Source organism: Panulirus ornatus, chromosome 58, assembly GCF_036320965.1.
Source record: "Panulirus ornatus isolate Po-2019 chromosome 58, ASM3632096v1, whole genome shotgun sequence".
Classification (NCBI taxonomy): Eukaryota; Metazoa; Arthropoda; class Malacostraca; order Decapoda; family Palinuridae; genus Panulirus; species Panulirus ornatus.
In genome coordinates this window covers 22,540,287-22,556,555 of record NC_092281.1, presented here as the reverse complement: position 1 = coordinate 22,556,555, position 16,269 = coordinate 22,540,287, and the positions used below count along the sequence as shown (strand labels likewise).

The following is a 16,269-nucleotide window of genomic DNA, read 5'->3' as shown; positions in this document are numbered from 1 at the left end:
CAGGGTATAGATTTGTAGAATGCTCAACTTTTCATAGGAGCCAGATTGGAAGAAAATTCATGTTTTGTTTTAAAATTGTTTTCAACTAATAATGAAACACTGAAATATAGTGGAAGGTTTTAGTTATACTGCCTCCTCTAACAATATCAAAGAAAATGATCACTTTAGATTCTTTTCGTATGCCAGCCACTGACCATTGTCTTATAAGGAATGCCACAATTTCATATAAGTGATATCTAACCAACTTGAAAAAAATTATACTTGGAAACATAATGGTCAAAAACATTAACAAATATAAATATCATACACTAAAGTGGAAAACCTTACTTTGGAAGGCTTGGAAAACTGTTAACACCACCCCCACTCCACTCGATCACTGCCTACCTCACTTTCTCATCACCAGCACTATCAGTAAGAATCATCAAATATCAACTGATTTAACAGTGAAATGGCAACAGTGGCTGAATAAAAGTCTAATCTAAAGATAATGTTTGGCATATTGATGGTAAGCTACAATGTTTCCTGTGTTTTCCATACATGAAAATTAGAATGGTGAAATTTTTGGTCGGGTATGTACAACAGAGCTCAAGAAATGTAACCCTGCTATTCCGTGAGAATTCCATCATACAAACAGAATAATTCATATCAGATTCTAACAATTCTATAATGAGAGCAAAGGTATGCAAGTACAAAGAATAAGATCATAAACTGTCTCCATACCAGAAAAGCATCAATAACTGTAATCAACTACTGAAAGCATGTTTTTCTCTGATAACTTACAATTAAGAAATCCATTTATGCAAACTTACCTCCAGTAGAACTCTTGGCCCATTTCTTAATGCAGCCAAGGTGGAAACAATTGTAACAGCTCTCACAGGACCATATGGCATGCTGTTGCTTGATAGGATCACAGCATACCATACACTCATATGTTCCTTTCATCAACTGTTCTGTTAAGCGGTCACGCTGTGACTCCTCATCTTCCTTATTTCCAATCACTATACTGGAGGAAACTGCAGAGCTATCCTCCTTTTCTAACATGTTCTCTTTCCTAGCATTCCTTGTTCCAGGATCACTACCTGGGCTGCTGTTGCCTTCTCCATTACTCCAGAGCCTTTTATCTTGTCTACCTCGACCACGTCCCCTGACTGGCTTGGCACTTCCCAATTGTTTAACAGCACCTATCTTACTTACATCAAGATTATAAAACATATTTGGGTCCTGACTGTGTTCACCATTATCAAGGGACTTGTTACCATCCTGAAGGTAATTTTGTCGATTTCCCTGCCCACGGTTGCTAGACCTATCATTTCTCTGAGGCTTATCTTGGCCATTAGTCTGTTCATAGTAAATGTTATTCATTTCATTATAACCCTTTTCATTTTCTGTTCTCACTTGCCTATTCATCCATTCCTTTCCCTGTTTTTCCTTACCAAAATAGTCTCTTTGTTGACGTCTGTTGCTCCCTGGATGTCCCATTACAAGATCCTGCCTACTTTGGCTGCCTTTAGTTCTTTTCTCATGACCATTTTCTTCTTTTCGATTTCCATTATCTCCCTTCCTCATATTCATGTTTTTCATAAATGCAGCAGTCTCAGCTAACGCAGTGTCTCGGTCTCGCTTCTTTTCATCTGCATCATCTTCCCGTACACTGTACCAGCCAAAACTATTATTTGAATTTTGTGTATTACTATACCCTTGGCTAGATCTATCACCATATGACCTCCTGCCCCCTCGTCTTCCTCGTCCACCACGCCCTCGAGGTGGACCTTTTGACTTTACACCCCCCTCAATTGAATTCCCATGGTTATCATTATCAACTGAAAATTCAAGAGAATTATTTTCTGCTGCACTGCCATTTACTGAGCTTTCCCTCTTAAAAGAATGACTATCAGAATGGAAGTCAATGGATTTGTTGGGACATTTTTCCACATTTCTTTTCTCCTCAGGAGGAGTCTTACCAGGAGAAACCACGCTTGAAGCGCCACTGGACTCTTTTGCTAAGGGTATACCTTGCCCTGTTTTAAACACATCATTATAATTCATACCCATATTCATACTGTGCCCATGTCTTACACTATGCTGTCCATGGTTGAACTGCCCACTGCTCTCGGACTGGTAGTCTAAATTAGGAATTAGAGAAGAATTATTGGTGGTAAAGTTTGAGCAGCTGTTGTCAAAGGTCATGTGTGCTCCAGGATTATTCTGCATCATATAGCTTGCCTGATATTGCATATTAGTCCTATCCTGGAATGGTACATTTCCTCGGTACTGATTATTACCATGATAGTGAGCATTAGCTTCATAATATGTGTTGGATGGCAAATGAGAGCTACCAGTGAACTGGGTATTATCTTGGTATTGTGGGTATCGAATGCCTCTTTGCAATGGTGACATGAACACATCCTGAGGCGATGGCTGGTATGTGGCCAATGGTATTGAAGGGTAGTTGAGTGAAGGTAAAGAATAACTAGCATTAAAGTATCCCATCCCATGCCTAGGGTACCTGCTACCGCTATCTTCTGCCATTATGGTTCTCTGAAATGAAAGAAGAAATATAAGACACCATAAACATAATACAATAACAGATAAACTTACTGGACCTTTTACCATCCACTAACAAATGCATATTTGGAAAATATTCAGTCCACTTATCACATGAAATTCATTTTACTCAAAAGAAAAAAGGGGTACACACATGCCTTTGAACAGTAGGCACTTATACAAACCTTCAGAATTCTAAATATCTTATTTGTCCTTGACTGTCCAAAATAGCATATTACAAATCTTATTCACCATCTATTTATAGTTTTGAGGGTAGCATTCACTCAACAGCCTATTTATCTTCATTCTTCACCTCTCACCATATTCACATCTCTATTCTTTAGGTGATTCATTGCTCTTCTTACCCCCTCTTTTGCAATGTCTTTCTTTCCACTGACACTTCATACTATGCATTCTCCTGAAACCAATCTGTTCCCTGAAGTGCTCTCCAGATATTACAGTCATCACCCTTTGTCACAGACAGGACAGTTCACCCTCTTTTCATGCAAACATTTCTTCTGTACCTATTTACCTTCTACCAAAACTGATAGTGGTACTGTCAACAAATTACTAATGATGAGTGTTAAAATCCAGTGCCATGCACCTAACTGAAAGTATTATTTTGATGTGGGTCCCTTAAATGCCTTCAATCATGTACGCTTGATGTACGTTTGATGTTGCTACTGTGGTGTTAGGGTGCTGTGATGTGATAATGAGGTCATCTGCATATGAAAGGACCTTCATGTTGAGGCATGCCAGAGATAATGAGAGATCATGGAGTAAGAGATTGAAGAATGCTGGAAAAAGAACTGCTCCTTGGGGAACTCCAGTGTAGAGTCTACGTTTTAGAAATGAAGCCATTGTGAATAACTGACATGGCAGACAGATATGAAATTGGCAACTTGTGTGGAGGGTGGTGTCATGTATTTTTTTGTGTGAGAATTTGTCGGTGGATGGTGTCAAATGCTTTTTAGCCTACTGCCACTAGTAGTGTGCAGGAGGTGGGGTTGTGCTTAACTGAACCCATATAAGATATGTTATGTGAGCTCAGTGTGTAGTGTGGTGGTAGAAAGTTTGGGTCTGAAGCCATGCTGTGTGGGTGAGAGAGAGGGATGTTTTGTTTGATTCTGTTATGGATAATTTTTTCACTGAGTTGGATGTGTTTTTAGTTTGAATTTATGGATATCTTTTTCACAGAGTTTGCATACTGAAGACATAATTGATACAGAGCAGTAGGATGATAGGAAGATGAGTAGTTTGGAGGGTTTTAGAACCAGTATTAAGTTTCAGATGATGATGATAAATTCATATTCATCCCAAGCAATTTTCTATGAAAGAGTCATGGTGGTATCAAGGACCTCTTTCTAAAGGCTCCAGCAGCCCAAGGCTGTGCTACTCTGGTTTTTGAGCACTGTATGAAAGAAACCTACCTACTTCCCTGTGATAGATTTAGCCAGAATGGCAAGGCTAGCAAAAAGTGTTTGTCGTACATCATGCATGATGTGTAAGACTATTCTTCTCAGTTGCCACCTGTATTACATAATTACAAATTACTGATTCATCTGAAATTGATTTCAATCATATGTAAAGTTTTCTTTCAATTGTTTCTGTAATCGTTCCATACATGTTTCTTATTTCTCCTGACAGTACAAAGAATAACTGTTCTAGTTTCCTGGCTGGGCTGTCATATATTTTGTCTGACTTGTTTTTGGTATGTCCCATGGTATTCTTCAAGACTTAAAAAACTCTGTATCTTCTCTATTGAGAGGCTTTCAGATTTAACACAATCTGTTTAGCTATAATTTCTTGTCATATATAGATTATCATCCATCTTTTTTCAAGAACATATAGTTGCAGTTCTTTCAGAGAAATAACGTGAATGAAGGAAGCCTTTCTTTGTCTGTTCTAGGTGCCACCTCACCAAAGCAGGACATGGCGAAGTGACATGAAACATAGAGACATATACATATATACACATGTACATACTCATACTTGCTCGCCTTCATCCATTCCCGGCACCAACCTGCCCCACAGGAAACAGCATTGCCACCCCCTGCATCAGCGAGGTAGTGCCAGGAAAATAAACAAAAAAGGCCACAATCATTCACACCCAGTCTCTAGCTGTCATATGTAATGCAACGAAACCACAACTACCCATCGACATACAGGCCTTGCAGACCATTCCATGGTTTACCACAGATGTTTCACATGCCCTGGTTCACTTCATTGACATTAAGTCGACCCTGGTATACCACATCATTCCAATTCACTCTATTCCTTGCAACCTCGCACTCTCATGCATGTTCAGGCCTAACTCATCAAAAATCTTTTCCACTCCATCCTCCCACCTACAATTTGGTCTCCGGCTTCTCCTTGTTTCCTCCACCTCCAACACATGTATCCTTTTTGTCAACCTTTCCTCTCATTCTCTCCATAAGTCCAAACCATTTGAACTCATCCCCTTCAGCCCTCTCACCCACACTCATTTTACTACCAAACATCTCTTTACCCTTTCATTACTAACTTGATCAAACCACCTCACACCACATATTGTCCTCAAATATTTTATTCCCAACACAGATACCCTCCTCTGTACAACAATATCTATATCCCATGCCTTGCAATCACAAAATATTGTTGGAACTACTATTCCTTCAAATATACCCATTTCTACTCTCCGAGATAACATTCTCTCTTTCCACACATTCTTGAGCACTCCCAGAAACTTCACCCCCTCCCGCATCTATGACACTTCCACTTCCATGGTTCCATTTGCTGCTAAGTCCACTTAGAGATGTGTGGAAATAAAAAGTGTGTGGTTGAGAGAGCAAAAGAGGGTATATCAAAATGGTTTGGATATATGGAGAGAATGAGTGAGGAAAGGATGACAACAAGGATACATGTTTCGGAGGTGGAGGGAACAATAAGCAGGACACCAACCTGAAGGTAGAAAGATGGAGTAGAAAATATTTTGAGCAATTGGGGCCTAAACATACTAGGAGGGTGAGAGGAGTGCAAGGAACAGAGTGAACGGGAACGGCGTGGTATGCTGGGGTCGTGAAGTCAATGGCTTGAACCAGGGCATGTGAAGCATCTGGGGTAAACCATGGAAAGTTCCGTGGGGCCTGGATGTGGAAAGGGACCTGTGGTTTTGGTGCATTACACATGACAGCTAGAGACTGGGTGTTAAAGAATGTCGCCTTTGTTGTCTTTTCCTAGCGCTACCTCGCGAGCATCCGGGGTGGGGGGGGGTCATGTGCGACGAGAATGAATGAAGGCAGCAAATATGAATCTGTACATGTGTATATATGTATATGTCTGTGTATGTATGAATACGTTGAAATGTATAGGTATGTATATGTGCATGTGTGGGCGGTTATGTATACTAATGTGTATGAGGGTGGGTTAGACCATTCTTTTGTCTATTTCCTTTCACTACCTCGCTAATGCAGGAGACAGTGACTAAGTATAATAAATAAAAAATATATATACAGTGTCTGCTAACAAAGTTGGCGTGAGGGAGCAGCCAGGATTTATCTTAATAAATATTCTAATAAAAATTAACAGAAGCATTAATGAAAGAGCATCACACTTCCTGGCAATGAATGTCAATAAACACATAACAGTTCCTCATGCCACCGGTCACCCTCCCTACAAGAAGCTATTCCACAGTCATGAGCAACAGATCATATTGATGTTGGTTCTATACCAGTATATTCTTGCTATAAATCTCAGCTGCCTGGGGAGGATGGGTGGTTTTCATGGGCACTAATGAATTTTTTAAGTTCACTCTCTTACATAATCTAACCTTTCTCACATTCAAAACCTCCAATATAATTGTCTTCTCTGATACAATAAAGTGAAATGTTCTAAATGCTCTGCAGTTCTTGTTCTATTCCTGAACAGCATAATGCATAACATAATGCATAACACTGCATAATGAAATCACCATACATCTAGGTCTAGCTTCACCTTCACTGAATTGGTAGAGTAGTCTCTCCTTTCCAATAGGACTCTGACTAAGAACTGCCCACCCCAAGTTTACTCCCTCGTGTGACAGGGATTAGAACAGTGGCCAACTGAAAGGAATTTCAAGAAGTTCAGTTGTAAGTAAGATATACTTAACAGAAGTAATGTTGGGTCAGAAATGGACCTGAGATATAATGAAAATCCCGAGCAAGAGTTGCTGTCATTGGTGGCAAATGCCTCCTACAAGAATTTCACCATAACTATGAAATATTTTCCCAAGCATTATAGCAAACACTTAAGTAATCATGCCCATAACTTATGCCCCTCCACCAAATTATTCATATCTATGATGTAATAAAAATCAATTCGAATTAGACTATTAAATGGGTCCCATTATTCCTAAAACTGAAAAGTGCGACATTAGCCCTTGATACTACATGACTAAACAGCTGTGTTATCACGATAACAGATCCCACCACTGGTGCCCATATTGCTCAACCTGCTGCTATATCGGGACAATAATAACATAGGTCTTAAATATGGTGTAATATGCGAAGAAATATGGTGGCTACACTCACCAACGAGAGCCACCATAGAGAAATATGTCAACAGTAAGTGACACGAGTTGAAAACTGTAAAACAAATGAGAAGGAAGAGTTGTATCTTAAGCTGCGACGAGTTTCCTTTAGGTACCCTCCCCTGCTTATTAAGGAATGTTCGCATCGTTCAAGGAAGGGGTAAATTCTACCTTTCTTTTTTTTCTTTCAGTCACAATTCATATATAAATATCACATTTCAATACAATTCTAAAAAATAGCCAATACAATTTAATCAAAAAGAAGACGGTTCTCTACTTCTTTCGAAAAAAATATTTATGTTTGTCCGTACATAATTCTTGAATATGGAAGGGAGCCATATGTCACTACTTAACACTTGAACGCTCTTCATACGAAATACGATAAAAAGTTATTCACTAGTGGTCAATATACTATATCGTTTCTTATTACAAATAACTAGACAAATTACAGCGTTGGTGAGAGAGGTTAACGAATGCACTTATCAAAGAGACTCGAACGCTGGTTGTTTACATTTAGGTCCGAAGCATCGTCCCTGTAGTAATAGGGAATCGGTTAAAGTTATTACATGTACCTTCCTGTGGATGATGCTTTCGTCCTTCTTATGATAGACTCCTACGTCGTCCTTTAAGTCACTTCATTTCAGCTGCACCTCTTCATTAAGATGTCGGTTGTCATAGAGACCACCGTGGGAGACATCACTGTGGATTTATTTACAGATGCCAGACCAAGGAGTGAGTTCGTTATTTTGGACTAAACTATAAATTAATTGGGGTTAAGTCACAGCTTAAGCACACATCGAAAGTACCTTTGGACATTTAGTGATTACCATTCTGCGAGTGGAATGTTTAGAAAGTACAATAATAGTTGCGGATCGCGGTGTGAGTTTTATTCTTCGCTATCATCAAGGGTTATATATATCAGAAGATATGTGGGGTTAATTAATGTAAAAGAAGGTAATGATAACAATTGACGGTAGTTATTTTACTGCTCCTAGTATTTGAAATTTATCTGAAGTTTTAATACCATAGCTGATCTAGTGGTAGTATGCCAGAGGCACCCAGGATTGAGCATCATGCAAGTTCCACACAAATAAAAAGAAAGGATGATACTCCAAGCGACTGATGATGCCATTACCCACTCTTTTTAGAAGCAACCATTTCACATCCAAACGCAGATCACAGAAATGCAGATATATTTTTCCTATAAATCTTAGCTGATAAGACAGTGTTGGTGAGGTTTGCATAGGTTCTTTTGATTTATGCAAGTGTTTCATCTACTTTTACTTCAATTGATCCCATATTTTCCCTGGTTTCTACAACCCTAACTGCAGTCACCTCCTTTAATATCAGAGAATATAATAATATTTTCCCAATCACATTCCATCGCTCATATCCTATTCTGTAAACACCATTACTATTGCATAACAAAATCTTTTAGTATCCATACCTAACAGTGATGGAGAGCTGAACAGAACTTTCACTAAATCCAGTATTATAGCACTGCAAAGGAAAGTAGGAATGATGGTACTGATTCTGGTGCTGAATTGTTGACAGGAGAATGTTTACTTTCCTTTATTTCCACTTGTTACTGGATTTATCAACTTTTCCTATAATAGAAAGGTTTTTGCTAATATCAAAATTCATACAGTCCTGTTAAGCAAGTATCGATTGGTTTGATAATGTCATCAGCCGAACAACGCAAAATGAACAAGTTAGAGAGAATTCAAAAGCACTTCTCTTTCCTTTCCTAACAATATGAAACAAATAATCAAACACCCAAGTTCTCAACTCTCATGACCACTCATCTAACAGACTCAACCTCTGTTTTACCTCAGAACTCTCCAATTTTACATACATTATTTCTGCCCCTTTAGGGTCCTTTGACCACAATCCAATGTTACCTCTGATTGGGCTTGCACAGAATTAGCAAGAAAGGAGGAAGAGAAGATTTAGATGAGAGGGGTTAAAGAGGTATGAAACAAGGGAGTGGCAATGAAAACAGAATGGAGCGAATGAATAAAGGCAATGTTACAGGAGAAAATCTAGATGAGACAAATGCAAGACAAAATAAAACTGCATAAGTGATGACAAATGTGATAACGAAGATCATAGAAACTGATGAAAATGAACATAGTTAAGAGAAATGTCAGATTTTTGGAGAAAATATGAGTGAGTTCGATGAAAGACAAAATAAAAAAGCTACAAAAGTGATAAATGTATGAAAAATAAGACCACAAGAATGAAGTTAATGTACAACAGGAAAAGGGAATGCAATGAAAATGAGCCATTAGCAAATATGATGAATGACAGTTTTACATAATGACAGTACTTGAGGCAGATGCAGGCACTTTGACAAATGATAGTATATTCATGCTAGAACGTGTATGTGAACACTGGTTTTTATTTCTGGCTGCCTTAATGTTATGGTTTTTATTTCTCGCTGTCTTAAGATGTTAAGGAAGAATGTAAACAGGCTCACCGATAATTATGATACAAATATGAAAAAGATCACCTCAGTGGAAAAAAATTTAAGTAAAGGCACCTTCACAGCCTATATGAATTACTGTGAGTGTAAGTAAAATGAGAAATGCAGGTTTAAACATCCAGTAACAGTAAAGCATATGAAAAAGACAATCATAGCTATCTCAGGTGAAAGAAAATTGTGTACTCAGAGCTTCTTGTCAGGTGTTTGTAGACCTGATTCTTAAACATAAATCATATGAAGAGTGAAAGAAGGAAGAAAAGTCCACAGCTTTACAGTTCAAGGAAAGAAGGTATCACAAAACTTGATCTATTTGTGGCCAGTATAGGATGCATGAGCATACCTATGGATGCTTGTGTTGGAATGAGGGTATAAATTGCACTTATCTATTTTAATGGTTGAAGTCATTCTGATAACGTTAAGTGCCATTGCATTTCCTCTTGTATAATTTCTATATATATTATCTAATGGTTATGTTTATAATATAGGTATTACCAGACTGCACTTGCATGGGTTTACAAATGAAAGGTAACCTTTGGTGAGGTTGTTATATTGTCACTAGACTAAAAAAGAACAATCTTGTCGAAGAATGGCTCATCCCAAAGGAGTCTATCAATTTCTTGCTACTAATGGTAGTGTAGCCTTAAGGTCGGTCTAGGAGTTATATGATTAATATATTAATTCATGATAGATTGTTCAGGTGGTCTAGTAAAGCCTAACTTTCCAGTTTTCTATCATGAGTAAATACATTTAGGGAAATTGCAGTAATTTTGTCATACCATAACATACATTAGAAAACATTTTACATTAACATAGTGGGCAATATAACACATAATGGGTGAAATATTTTATGATGAACCAGAAGTTAGAACCATAAAGAGTATCAATATAAAAACTATAGTGTGAAAGCTACAAGTAGGATTTCTTATTTTTAAGAGCAAGAGACTAATTATTGTTTTATTCAGTACTAACTCTGTGGATTTCAGCATGCATGAACTTCCTGAAACTCTGCAAGCTGAAATATTACAACTTGAATTTGATCTTCAGTGTAGAACGCAACTTTATTGCACAGACAGGTGACCCAACAACAACTGGACGTGGAGGTAACCTAGCTTTTTCTCATTGAAGAATTAAGTTATGTATATAAATTTGTAGATTATACTAAAGTCTTGCAAGAAGCTTTACAGTAATGTCACATTCACACATCACTATTTTAAAGTTGCATAACCAGTAAATTACATAGTTGAGCTTAATCAGCCATTAAAGACTTTCTTTCAAAGTGCAGTGTACTGATAAGAAAAAGTTACTTCCTTATTTTGTTCTTTCTCTGGCCACATTTACACAACAAATTCCCCTTTATATATCTGCCTGGTTGCTCATACTATTCACAGTTTCACCAATATGTGCTGTGTTCTTTTTATGTACCATTTTTTGCACCTATAAATATTTCATAATCTTCTCTTCCTTTGTTTAGGGTACCTCCTTGGAGATCCCTTGTATTTATATTGTATATTCCATTATCTTTATGAAACATCAAATTGTGGAAATGTGTTTTTGACATTTTTAGACCTTAGGTAGTACAAATTTAATCAAACAGGAACTCAGATTATGTTAGAGAGTGGTGATCTTCACCTCAAATGACTGGCTTTTGGATGTTCATTAGTTATGTGTTGAGATGACTGCAATGTACCAGTCCAGAAATTCAGTCACCAGTAGTAAACCGTACACCAAAGTGACCATACAACAAACCAGATTAAATATATCTGTGTAGTGAGTGAATAAGTTGACCATTTCAAGACACTCTGTGCTATCATGGATGAAAAATACCATGTGGGTTTGTGCTTCTGAAGAATTAAAGAAAGAGTTGCATAGGTAATTTCCAGATCATGGTGGATCTTCAGTTTCATATCTAAATTGCTGAAGTTTTAATCCTTTTAATGTGGCACTCCTCATATGCACTCTTATATTAAACATTTTACAATCCATCACCAGTGGTGTCATAAACAAGCACACGGAAGTACTCTTCTTCAAGAACATAACATACACATACCCCTCATCCAAGAAACTAGACTTGCACCCAGTTCTTCTCTGACTGATAGTTTACACAGCCTCAAGGCAAGACATAACATAGAGGAAGAGGAGGATTCATAACTCATACACCAAAACATCCAATTCTCAAACACTACTCAAAGCACAAAACATATCACAAACTGTGACAACTGACAACACCAAAATACCCAATTCTCAGACTGCTCAAAGCACATAACACATAAACTGTGACAATACTTGTACAGTCCATATAAATATAACTACTCAACAGTAAGTACAACATAATTACAACATATTTCCCCCTTCCTGCTGCCCTTTCAGATATTCTCTCCACTGCAAAACCTACCCAACACACCTCACAGCTATCCAGGTGATTTCAATGCCCACCAACCTGCATGGCTCACTATCCAAGGTTAACTACTGCAGACTGCATACTCGCCCCTTTCCAAGACTCTTGCATTTACCTCCCTCATCATCCCATCCATAAACAAATTAAACAACCATGGTGACATCACATACCACTACTGCTGACCAACCTTCACTTGGAACCATTTAGTCTCTTCACTCTTCCTAGTCATACACACACCTTACATCCTTGATAGAAACTTCTCACTGCTTCCAGCAGCTTACCTCCCAAACAATATATTCTTATTACCTTCCACAAAGCATCTTTATCCACTTTATCATATGCCTTCTCCAGGTCCATAAATGCCACAAACATATCCATCTGTTTTTCTAAGTATTTCTCACACACATTCTTTAAAGCAAACACCTGATCCATACATCCTCTAGTGCTTCTGAAACCACACTGCTCCTCCCCAATCTGTTGCTTTGTACATGCATTCACCCTCTCGGTCAACAAACTTAAACCTCTACAGTCTGAACACTCATCATTATCCCCTTGCCTTTCTACAATAGCACTATATATTCATTCTACCAATCCTGAGGCACCTCACCATGATCTGTACATACATTGAATATCCTTACCAACCAATCAACAACACGGTCACTCCCTTTCTCAATGAATTCAACAGCAGTACCATCCACTCCAGCCACTTTGCCACATTTCATCTTACGCAAGGCTTTCATTACCTCTTCTCTCTCACTTTACATACCACCCTGACTAAAACACTGTATTTGCCACTCAGTCATTGAAAAAATTCAACAAGCCTTCAAAATATTCACTCTATCTCTTCCTCACTTCATCGCTACCTTTTATCATTTCCCCTTTTGCCCTCTTCACCGATGTTCCCATTTATTCTCTTGTCTTTCATACATTATTTACCTCCTTCCAAAACATCTTTGTATTCATCCTAAAGTTTAATGATACTGTCTCTTCCCAACTCTCATTTGCCCTCTTTTTCAACCCTTGCACCTTCCTCTTGAACTCCTACTGCTTTCTCTTTTAAATTTCTCAATCTTTTGCACTCCTTCCCATGTAAATACCACCCAAACACCTCTCTTTTCTCTTTCACTAACAACTTTTACAGCTTTATCCCACCACTCACTACCCTCTCTAGTCAATCCTCCCACCTTTCACATGCCATCACTGCTTCCCTAAATACTTCCCATACCTCATCCACTCCCCTCGCTTCATTTACTCCCACATTTTGCCATTCTACACTGTCTCTCTGGCAGTATTTCTTCACACTAGTCTCCTTTCCAAGCTCACTTACTCTCAACTGTCTCATGCAGTATTTCCTCACACTAGTCTCCTTTCCAAGCTCACTTACTCTCACCACTCTCTTCTCCTCAACATTGTTTTCTCTTTTCGAAGATCTCTACAAATCTTCACCTTCGTCTCCACAAGTTAGTAAATGGACATCCCACCAGCTGCTCCTCTCAGCACATTTACATCCAAAAGTGTCTCTTTTACATGCCTGTCAATATGTAATCTAATAAAGCCTGTTGACCAACTCCCCTACTCACATATGTATACTTATGTATATCCCTCTTTTTAAACTAGGTATTCCCAATCACTAGTCTGTTTTCAGCACATAACTCCACAAGCTTTCCACCATTTCCATTCATGACAGTGAATACCTCGTGTGCCCCAGTTATACCCTCAACTTGCATATTACTATACATTCAAATCCCCCATCACTAATATCCGGTCTCTTACATCAAACTGTTTACACACTCACTCAGCTGTTCCCAAAACACTTGCCTTATCATCTCTCTTCTCATGATCAGGTATATAAACACCAATAATCACCCATCTCTCGTCATCCATTTTCAGTTTTACTGACATCAATCAAGAATCTACTTCCTTACACTCCATCACACACTTCTGCTTCAAGAGTAATGCAACTCCTTCCTTAGCTCTTTTCCTCTCACCAACTTGACTTTACTCCTAAGAAACCTTCAAACCATTCTTCCATTTTACCCTTGAGCTTTGTTTCACTCAAAGCCAGAAAATCCATGTTTCTTTCTTCAAACAAAAAACATATCTCTCCTCTCTCTTCATCATTCAGACACCCCTATCTGAGTGTTCAAAAGATGATGAGCTATCCCCACCTGGCTCCTCCTTGTTTCCTCTTCTAGAAATTGTAGTACAAGAAGGGGGGGGTTGCAGTCCCCCACTGCCGCCCCCTTTAGTTGCCTTTTATGACATGCAAAGAATATGGAGGTAGAATCCTTTCTCCCCTACCTCAGGGATATTTTCATATATTATTTGAATATTTCTTACTTTCTTTCCTCTTGTATTCATGTATATTCAGCATTAACTTACATTATAATAAGTTACACTTTAACATTGTGAGAAATTAAGATTGCCATGGATGTTATATACCTCAGGTATTTTTTGTGCTTAATTATAATGTTAAGCAATTGTATACTTTCATGTTTTATTTCTACAGGTGAGTGCATATTCAAGAAGATGTTTGGAGATCATGCAAGGTTTTATGAAGGAGAGAAGTTACCAATCATGAAGCATACACAGCTTGGAACTGTCTCCATGGTTTCCTGTGGCAGCAATTTGTAAGATTTTTGCTTTTTTAATGTAATTTGTCTTCATTTGTTCAGAAATATGAGATTTTAATATGGGACTCTTTATGAGGCATTGTGATATTTGGGAATACTGAAATGCAGTAATAGATATTGATTATGATAATTGTAATACTATGTATGGAAAAGAATGCTTGAAAAATTGATAGGGTGTATACTTATCTATATTTCATTTGAATCAATGTTTTCCTGAACAGATATGGGTCACAATTCTTCATAACACTGGGTGAAAATTTAGACTCACTGGATGCTGAGCACTTGGTATTTGGACAGGTAGTTGAAGGGATGGAAGTGATTAACAAGTTAAATCAAACACTGACCGATGAAAAGAACCGTCCATACCAAGATATTCGAATTTCTCACACTGTTGTTTTGGATGATCCATATCCTGATCCAAGAGAGGTGGAATTTCCAAACGAGTCCCCAAAACCCACCAGAGAAGTATTTGAATCTGAATACATTGCAGTAGATGAGAATATTGATGACACTGAGGGAAAGACAATGGAGGAAATTCAAGAAGAAATTGAAGAGAGGGAAGCCAAAGCAAGAGCTACAATCCTCGAGATGGTTGGTGACTTGCCAGATGCTGACATGGCACCTCCAGAAAATGTTCTCTTTGTATGCAAGTTGAATCCAGTGACAACATCAGAAGATTTAGAGATAATATTCAGCAGATTTGGAAAGATAAATTCATGTGAAGTTATACGTGACAGAGTGACAAATAATTCCCTCCAGTATGCATTTATAGAATTTGCTGAAACTAAATCATGTGAAGATTCTTACTTTAAAATGGATAATGTTTTAATTGATGATCGTAGGATACACGTAGACTTCAGTCAGTCAGTTTCCAAACTTAGATGGAGAGGTAAAGGACGAGGAGTTGAGTTCTTTGATGATGATGGGCAGAAAATTGATGAAAAAAAAAGACAGACATTTGACCCAAATAAAGAATATGGTAACCAGGCAAAGGATAAGAACAGAAATCCCACAAAAAGTCGACCATGGGATAAAGAATCACAACAGTCAGACAACCGAAACTTTCAGGGATCTGTTCGTGACAAAAAACCACTTCATCAAAGGCAACAGCACTGGGAAAGTAACAGTAGTCACCACAGAGACAGGCATGAAGAAACAAGGCAATTTTCAAGAGATGAGAAAAATGGCAGAAGCATAAGACATGAGAATCGGAAAAATGAGAAAGATGACAAACGTGAAGTTACTAAAAGAAGTTATGCTGAGATTGAGGAAAGTGATGGTGTTCCAAGTGATAGTGAAGCAAGAGAGAAGATGCTAAAGCATCTTAAGAAATCCCTTAAGAAGAAGAAAAAGAAAAGTAAGAAGTACAGTAGTGAAAGTGACGATAGTTCAGATACTGAAAAGAAAAAGAAGAAAAATAAAAAGAAGAAGAAGAAGAAGAAAGTTAGTGAAAGTGATAAAGATTCTGGTTCAGACACAGAACCAAAGAAAAAAAGTAAGAAAAGTAAAAAGAAAAAGAAGAAAAAGAAAAAAGAGAGTTCCACATCAGATAGCTCTGATTAGCAAGAAATTACAAAATAAAAACAAAACTTTTTCTGTTTTAACTTACTAGTACCCTTGAAGTAGATTGCTGAAAGAGTAAATAAAGTATTCTGTAAGTACAAAA

At 37.8% G+C, this 16,269-nt stretch overlaps 2 protein-coding genes across 2 annotated transcripts in view; one reads left to right on the top strand and one right to left on the bottom strand.

Annotated features, from left to right (window-relative positions):
• The window catches only part of stc (nuclear transcription factor, X-box binding stc), a 98,174-nt gene extending 90,960 nt beyond the window's left edge, over positions 1 to 7,214 (bottom strand). The window contains exons 1-2 of the mRNA XM_071695636.1: positions 7,092 to 7,214; positions 810 to 2,538 (exon numbers count right to left, since the gene is read on the bottom strand). Coding sequence (XP_071551737.1) covers positions 810 to 2,529 — 1,720 coding nt within the window. The 5' untranslated portion in view covers positions 2,530 to 2,538; positions 7,092 to 7,214. The remainder of the gene's footprint in view (positions 1 to 809; positions 2,539 to 7,091) is intronic.
• A 388-nt stretch (positions 7,215 to 7,602) lies between these two features.
• LOC139766661 (peptidyl-prolyl cis-trans isomerase sig-7) lies at positions 7,603 to 16,269 on the top strand. Its single transcript, XM_071695555.1, has 4 exons — positions 7,603 to 7,822; positions 10,559 to 10,675; positions 14,480 to 14,600; positions 14,825 to 16,269. Exons 1-4 carry the CDS (start codon positions 7,753 to 7,755, stop codon positions 16,164 to 16,166), a joined length of 1,650 nt encoding a protein of 549 aa, XP_071551656.1. The 5' UTR covers positions 7,603 to 7,752; the 3' UTR covers positions 16,167 to 16,269.

Bases quoted from the DNA above. Each gene is read 5' to 3' on its own strand.
- LOC139766661 (XM_071695555.1), top strand. From the start codon at position 7,753: ATGTCGGTTGTCATAGAGACCACCGTGGGAGACATCACTGTGGATTTA. The intron at 7,823-10,558 runs GTGAGTTCGTTA...TGTGGATTTCAG, and splicing joins TACAGATGCCAGACCAAGGA to CATGCATGAACTTCCTGAAA. The intron at 10,676-14,479 runs GTAACCTAGCTT...TTATTTCTACAG, and splicing joins AACAACAACTGGACGTGGAG to GTGAGTGCATATTCAAGAAG.